An 8,369-nucleotide genomic window follows, 5' to 3' on the forward strand; every position below is an offset into this window, starting at 1 on the left:
GTCACCATATCCGCAATCTCACCGAAGTAGATTACGACCTGCATCTGAAAAACAACAACAAAGTATGGAATGAGAACTGGAGGTTCTCAGTATGGTAACAGTACCCAATGATGTAAGATGTAAGGCTCCGGGACGCCGAAGGCAATCCTAGAACTTCACATCACATATGGATATTCAAGCTTAGAACAAAAATAAATAAATATATAAAGAACTTAAACCATAAACCAGGTTATCTAAACTTAGGGGAATTCTAACTAATACTAATCACACCGCTGTATCCCACAGCCTCCGCCAACCTAACCTCCGCGCGATCCCATCGCCACCGCCTACTTAACCTCCTCAGCACCAGACAGTCACAAATAATGCAAGCAAGTAAAACACAAATAGTATTCATTTACAGCAAGTAATTCAAGAAGCAAGTAGGCATGTTATACAATTAGGCAAACTCAAGTAATCAAAGCAAACAAGCATATAGAAGATGCATATGATGAATGTCTATCCTATTGGCTCGTGATATCACTTGTCGGTCCGTAAATGCCAACCCAACACATCCTCCCGGATTTAGCCTTTTCTGCCACGCCAGGGATATAGTGCCCTGCACACTCATGCAGCAGCTCTTCTGCTACGCCAGGGATATAGTGCCCTGCACACTCATGTAGTAGGGAGTCTACTACGCCAGGGATATAGGCTCCGCACACTTCATGCAGCAGGGAAGAAAATAACCATAACAAATCATGCAGTAGAACAATCTGCCATGCTGGGGATATAGGCCCCGCACACTTCTCAACATTCAACAAGTCATGCGACAGAAACATCTGCCACACTGGAGATATAGGCTCCGCACAATTTCAACAATAACTAGTCATGCAGCAGAATAATCTGCCACGCCGGAGATATAGGCTCCGCACACTATCACCAACAACTGGTCATGCAGCAGAACAATCTACCACGCCGGAGATATAGGCTCCGCACACTATCAACAATCCAATAACTTCATCCTCAAATCATCACCAGACATCACCATTTCTCATTTCAAATCACTTTCAACAACATCTACTCATGCAGCAGAGAAACCTACTACGCCAGGGTTATAGGCCCTGCACACTTTCCTTCCATATCCATCATCAGTTCTTAATTCCATTTCGAACTCATTAGCTCATCAATTTCTCAATTTGTTGTCAGTACTCACCAAGTTCGCTACTCTTCCTTCTCCTTCAACCAAACTCATCATCAGTACACCAGAAACCTAAACCTCCGTTCGCTAACTTCTTTTTTTTTTTTTTTATCAAATTACCAAGTTAAAATCACCTAGGACCTTCTCTACGTTTTGATATTCAAAAACGAACCAAAAGCCTTAAATAGGTGTCACAGAAGTTTACAAGCCAAATTCTCCGTCTCTAGAGTCAAATCAGAAGTATCTTATAGATTCAAACCCAGTTGAAATAGTTTAGTTGAATACAATAAAAAAGGAAAACCATTTCTCTTGCAAAAACTGATTTTAAGTTTGAAATCTCTGCACCAAGACAGCAAGCTACCCTATTCTTAGAAAATCCACCAAAAATCATATTTTCATTTGATAAATCTGAAATTTTCCAGAAATAAACTAGGCTCATAGAGCTTTAAATCAGTCAAATTCTCATAGAAAAATCTTTTTTCTGGAGAGAGTTATACTGATTACAAATTTACTTTCAAAAACTAGGTTTGCTGTCAAAATAGATAAGAGCTCTATTTTTAAAACGAACACAACTCCTTTCACAAAATTTATAATAGTCTGAAATTTTGACACAAACAAGAAAATAGTCAAGTCTCAATGTCCTTTTGGTCCCACTCAAAATTATGGTCAGGATTGGGAGATATAGGCTCGGAAAGTTGCTGGTTTGATTATGTAGCAGCAGAAAATCAGTTTTAAAGTAACAAACTTCAAAATTTTATATCTCCTAATCCAACCGTTAAACTTTAACCAAATTTTCCAGGACTTTTCTATACATCACAAAGATTTGAGAAAAATTAATTCCATTCAATTATGATGTTTAGATCATTCCCAAAAGTGTCTGTAGCTGCTGTCAGAAAATAGATTATGCAGAATTTTGCCAAACCTCAACTTTCAAAATATTTCAACCAAAATCAGACCAAAACCATACCAACTCCAATTTACCTCATAACTCACCCTTTGTGTCACAACCTACCATTCATACCAAAGTTTTCATTCACCCTTCAATATCCTCAATCCTCAAATATCAAACATATAACACTATAATCATTCCTCCACCAACCACATTCATCAATTTTCATTGTCAAATACATAACAATACATTCATTTTTCAAATCAACACATTAATCAAATTTCATTCCACCATTTCCAACAATCATCATAATCGATTTCAATCTCAACCATCAATACCATACTATCAACATCAACATTTCAATTCATCAATAACCTAATCATCAATTTTTCTCAACAACATCATAATTACACACCAATACATACAATTCATAAAATCTTCATCCCACTTCACCTACCTCATACATAATCCAACCCACCATCAATACTCATTGACAAAAATAATTTCCAAAATCATCATCAACCACAATAATCCAATACAACTAACAATTAACGTCAATTCACATATAATTATTCATACGCCAATAACATTCAATCCTATCTTAGGGTCAACTAGTCCAAGTGTCCAGAAACATTACATATTATATAAAGAAAACCGAAACCATATATTGGCCGATTCCCAAACGCTACAAACACCAAAACGAAGCCACCAAACTTGATCCAAAGCCTCAATCAACTCCAACAAACACCAAAGCTCAAACTAGCAACACATATATCACCAAAATCAAAACCTAAGGTACATAAAACAACTAAACACAAGGGTTTAGTGGAACCTTACCTTATTCAACGTGAGTAGGGGTAAAATCTAACAATTACCCACTACTAGAGATCACCTAAATAAGGAAAATCACAAAATCTACTCAAAACTCATAACCAAAAGCGTGCAGAAACTTAGGGCAGAAAACTGGGGAGTGAGCTTCGAGTTATTACCAGAAAAACTTAGATAAAAAGGAAGAGCTCGTCAAGAGCTTCGCGTGGCCGCAAACGGCTCGTCAATCGAAGTTCCGGATTAAAAGTTATGGCTCTCGGAAGGTGGAGGTGAATAGTAACCACTCCCCTCTTCTCCTCTCATCTCAAAACCGCGGCTCTCTCTCATTTGGGGGAAGAAATGAGCTGAAAAGCTCATTAAATGAGCTTATATATGTTGGGCATTGGACCTGGTTTGGGCCCAGTCCAACCCGTTAGCGTTTTTAGCCCGTTTGGCCCACTTTGGGTCAAAACCTTTAAGATTAGTGCCCGATTTTAAATTCTAAATTATTTTTGTCCTTTCAAAACAATAAATCAATCTTCAAAATATTATTTTCCAAAATATACAGCACTGGACAGGCTAAAGCCGGTACTGCCAGCTTAAGCGCCAGTATGCATTTTTTTACAAAAACTTTTCGAAAGAAAAATATTTTCCAATTCAGAATAATTCACTGAAATCAAATTTCACGTTTATATTTTCAAATTAAAACTTCTAAATTTTGAATCCATCTCGGGCACTTAAGATTATTATTTTTATTAAGACGGTTTTGCGTGGAAAACCCCGGTTTTTACACTGAGCGAAAGAAGTGGTTGATAGGGTTCTTTGCTGTTATCTGAAATATTTGGTTAGAACGAAATAATAGAGTTTTTCAGAGATCTGAGACAGGTGTTGATGGCATCAAGAACAAGTCGTTTCTGAGTTATAATGTGTGGTGTTGATCCATTTGGTTGTTGATGGCAATGTCGGAGATGACAACAGATTATACATTGTGTCTTTATTTTAGTTTCACTGTTGTTTTCTTGTTCCTACTTGCTCCACCTTAGTGTGTGGAACTCTCTCTCTTCCAAAAAAAAATTTTATATGCATATTTTTATTTATATTTTATTTATTATTTTATTATAAAATAATTTTTTCAATTGAACACGTTAAAACTAAGGTTGCGAGAACCGGACCGGTCAATGAACCGATAAGATTACTGGTTCAATAGTTTACTGGTTCGACCGGGGTTCAACCGATATTTAATCGGTTTAATTAAATATTAAATAAAATTATTAAAAAATCTAAAAATAATTTTAAATATATAAATTTAATAATTTCTAACTTAATAAAATTTAAAATTTCACATAATAAAGAGCAGAACTTCAAAAAGAGAGTTATGTAGAGTCAGCACCTAAGCATAAATATGCAGTATATACATATAGTATTTTTCCATACATACGTCTTTGAAACAAGACTAAAAATGCACCAGCACAAGCATAAAAATCAAAACCATGTAAATAACATGACACTTATGTCTAAATTGTTAGTAACCACAACACCAGCAGCAGTTTAAATACAACACCAAAAATAATACAGTAAGATTATTAACAAAAAATACAGATTATTGTGTAATATAAATTATTAACAATTAATCAATAACATAGCAAAAAGAACAATTATTAACACCATAACAAAAACACAGCAATAACCAAAAACCCAACAAAGAGGTTCGGTTCGGCCAATTTTTTAACCGATTTTTTGCAGCACGATTTTGTGGATGGACCGAACCGATTAGATGACCGATTTTCGATTAATCCAATTGAACCGGCCGGTCCGGTCCAATTTTCAAAACATTGGTTAAAACAATAAATTAACAGTAAATTAGTAATTAAAACAGTTTGATTAGCGGTTCGGTCTCCAGAACCTTGAATTCCTTATACTTCCACTTTCAATTGATTATTGTACTGACATTTACTTTAATCTTCTTTTGTAAGGGTCGAATTTGATTGGATCCATTCAAGTGTTGCCACCGTCACTACCTCTGTTTCTTGCTTAATCTGAATCTTCCCATCTCAAATCTCAAACCCCCAATAATTTCATCAAAGTCTCGATCTTTTCCCTTTTCCACATAAACCCCACTTCTCCATTTCTTCTTTGCGAGCTACGATGTCAATGTTTCTACATCAAAGAAGCTTGCACAATGCCTTTTCGAACCCATTTGCCGCTCCACCACCTTCCTCCGCCAATTCCAAGAGACCCATCTCCATTCTCAACCCAGCGACACTCTTGGTCCTCCTTTGCCTCGTCATGGTGGTGGGTGTCTTCAGCCCCTGGGTCACTATCCCCCATGGAATCTTCTCAGTTTCCAAGCCTGCTGTTTCAAAGTGGAACTCATACACATTGGACCAAGCTCTCTCCTTTGTGGCAAAAAATGGAACTGTCATAGTTTGCATTGTGAGTCAGCCTTACTTGCCGTTTCTCAACAACTGGTTGATCAGTATCACAAGGCAGAACCGCCAGGATATGGTTCTTGTCATTGCTGAGGACTATGCTTCACTCTATAAGGTTAATGAGCGTTGGCCTGGCCATGCTGTTCTTATTCCACCTGTGCTTGATGCTGAATCTGCTCATAAGTTTGGATCTAAGGTTTGTATGTATGCTCTTACTTTATTAGTAACTGGAATTTAGTTGTTTTCATGTGTTTTGGAGTTTAGGCCTGAGTTGAATTGGGCTTTCATTTAGTAATATATGGATCATGATCTATTATAGTTTGCTTTACCAGTTATTAGAAATTGACCTTATTAATCGTATACTCTGTTAGTTATGTGCATCGCTCTAACATGCTTCGTGCTTGTTTGTATGCCAATAAATTGATAGAAAAAATATTTTATTTTTTATTTTTTAGTATGTTTGGTAAATTTTTAGTAGTAAAAAATTTTTTTCTTTAAAAATAAACAAAATAGTATTTTTATATTGTTATACCTAAACATAATTGATAGATAAAAAAGTCTTTTTGCATGAAATATCTAATATAAAATTATTTTTACTTTTCTATAAGGTCTTTTAAAAAAAAGATAATTCGAAAAAAGATTTTTTCTTAAAAGTTCACCCAAATAAGGCTGAGTTACATTTCATACCCTTATACAGGGGTGAACCTCAATTGTATTGCTTACCTTGTCCCAGTAAATTTTCATATTCTTTACCTTCTATCTATATTATCTTTTCTGTTATAAACATGTTTCTCAACGTTTGATTACTTTAATTCTTGTTATTGTATTGGATGCATCTCGGAAATTATCACACATATATCTTGTCCTTTGTGTTACTCTTCATGCTTATGTTATGTCTGAAGTGTTATTAACTATCTTGATCTATTTATTTCCTGCATGTGTTGCTGAATTTTAGAATCTGTTGTTTATTTTCACTGTTTAGGGTTTCTTCAACTTCACGGCCAGAAGGCCTAGCCATCTTCTGAAGATTTTAGAGCTCGGATATAGTGTAATGTATAATGATGTTGATATGGTCTGGTTGGGGGATCCATTGCTTCAGTTAGAAGGGAATCATGATGTGTACTTTACAGATGATATGATTCCGGTAAGTATGATGATATATGTACATATGCTGCGGTCTAGTGCTTTTCTGTTTCATTTTTTGGTGTTACTGACTTTTTTATTTTCTTTTTGTTACCTTGTGAGATCAGATCAAACCACTAAACCATTCTCATGCTTTACCGCCACCAGGAAAAAAGGGCCGCCCTTACATATGCAGTTGCATGATTTTCCTTCGCCCTACGGGCGGAGCAAAGCTAGTCTTGAGAAAGTGGATCGAGGAACTTCAGAATCAACCATGGTCTAGAACCCAGAAATCAAATGATCAACCTGCTTTTAACTGGGCTTTGATGAAGACAGCTAAAGAGGTTTGTCCCCTTTTTTTTTTCTTTTCCAGTGTGGATAACTTATATACCTTAAATAGACCAATATATGACCAAAGCTTATTTATGGCATCATGGTAGTGTACTACATGATTTATGTTCAATTACAAGGGAGAGAGACCTTCAATTCAGAAAACAGGAAAATGTCAATTGTTCTGATATTTGTACTAATTGCTTGATCTCAAGTTTGTTATATAACCAGTTTATTCTTCATAACAAGTAAGAGGCTGTTTGTGTTCTTTTTCATGATTCATTTCCATGACTACCTACAGGTGGATTTATACTTGTTGCCGCAGGCAGCTTTTCCTACAGGTGGGTTATATTTCAAGAACAAGACATGGGTTAAGGAAACTAAAGGAAAGCATGTGATCATTCACAATAACTATATAGTAGGTTTTGAGAAGAAGATAAAGCGATTTCGCGACTATGGCCTCTGGTTGGTGGATGATCATGCTGATGAATCCCCTCTTGGTAGAATATGACCCTTAGATGTCTCGAGTTTATTGTCGGATTTTGTTAGAGCATTTCTTTTCGGAAATTAGAACATGGTTTCTGCCAATTCATTCATCCTTCTATCTGGTGGAGGGTTGATGAAGACATCCGAACTCTTGCTATCAACATGTGCTGCACCCATACCAGCCGACAAACGATTCCTTGGCAGACAAAGTTTGTGTTTCATTTTTGTGCGGAAAAAGGTGCTTCAAAGATGCTGGATTGTATTACAAGTCCATAGAAGAGAAGGATAGAATGTATTTGGTTCTTGTAGTTGGACTTTAAGATGAATTTTTAATTAACCAATATTAGCAAGTAAATGGATAAGTATATATGGAAGAGTTTAGGATAGAAAAAAGTACACAATAGATTCATATACATTGAATTACACCTGAAATATTGTTTTTTTATTGACAAAAATGTCATATCGGCAGTAGATTTGTGAGGCTTATGGTATATTTTTATATTTTTGTTCATTGAAAATAATCTTTGGAATGTATTTTGATATTTATGAATCTTAATGTGTATTTTTGTTTACTTCAAATTCTTTCATGTATATTTTTGTTTATTTACTCAATATTAGCTGATATGGCTATTACAAATCCGACCTCATAAGTCGGCATTATGACCATAATTCGGCAAATTCCGTAACACCTTGGCCGTTACACGTTTTATAATTCAACAAAGGTAACGCTCGACTAAACGTCATCATTCATTAATGACCTAATAACTGCCTCTCAATTCGGAAGATCAACAAATAAGTAACCAATCAATTATACTCCACCTATAAAGGTATGACATCTTCTCCTTAAACGGACACATTGAATTCTCAATACTGACTTAAACTTCAGAGTGCCTTTACAGGTACACTCCCCCTCTCTTGTTCATACTCTGCGCGATTGGACATCTCTCAGGTGGAAAGCTTGGACTACCCCAAAGCTCATAGATCGGCATCGAAGATAACAACTCGGCGCCGACCCCCAGTAGCCGAGCTCCCCTCCAGGTATCCACACAGGAACAATTGGCGCCCACCGTGGGCCGAGAATATAATTTCTTGTCTTATCGGCCTCAACACCCTCCCCTCCAGCTATGGCTGA

At 36.2% G+C, this 8,369-nt stretch overlaps 1 protein-coding gene across 1 annotated transcript; it reads left to right on the forward strand.

The window, feature by feature from the left end:
- The first annotated feature begins 4,708 nt into the window (after positions 1 to 4,708).
- LOC107609413 (UDP-D-xylose:L-fucose alpha-1,3-D-xylosyltransferase MGP4) lies at positions 4,709 to 7,816 on the forward strand. Its single transcript, XM_016311381.3, has 4 exons — positions 4,709 to 5,495; positions 6,282 to 6,443; positions 6,550 to 6,765; positions 7,053 to 7,816. Exons 1-4 carry the CDS (start codon positions 5,016 to 5,018, stop codon positions 7,260 to 7,262), a joined length of 1,068 nt encoding a protein of 355 aa, XP_016166867.1. The 5' UTR covers positions 4,709 to 5,015; the 3' UTR covers positions 7,263 to 7,816.
- The last annotated feature ends 553 nt before the right edge of the window (positions 7,817 to 8,369 follow it).

This window comes from Arachis ipaensis, chromosome B7 (genome assembly GCF_059453495.1).
Source record: "Arachis ipaensis isolate K30076 ecotype BB chromosome B7, ASM5945349v1, whole genome shotgun sequence".
NCBI classification, from domain to species: domain Eukaryota; kingdom Viridiplantae; phylum Streptophyta; class Magnoliopsida; order Fabales; family Fabaceae; genus Arachis; species Arachis ipaensis.

Excerpts from the sequence above, each read along its gene's own strand:
- LOC107609413 (XM_016311381.3), top strand. The coding sequence starts at position 5,016 with ATGTCAATGTTTCTACATCAAAGAAGCTTGCACAATGCCTTTTCGAAC. Across the intron at positions 6,444-6,549 it reads TTACAGATGATATGATTCCG|ATCAAACCACTAAACCATTC; the intron begins GTAAGTATGATG and ends TTGTGAGATCAG. Across the intron at positions 6,766-7,052 it reads TGATGAAGACAGCTAAAGAG|GTGGATTTATACTTGTTGCC; the intron begins GTTTGTCCCCTT and ends GACTACCTACAG.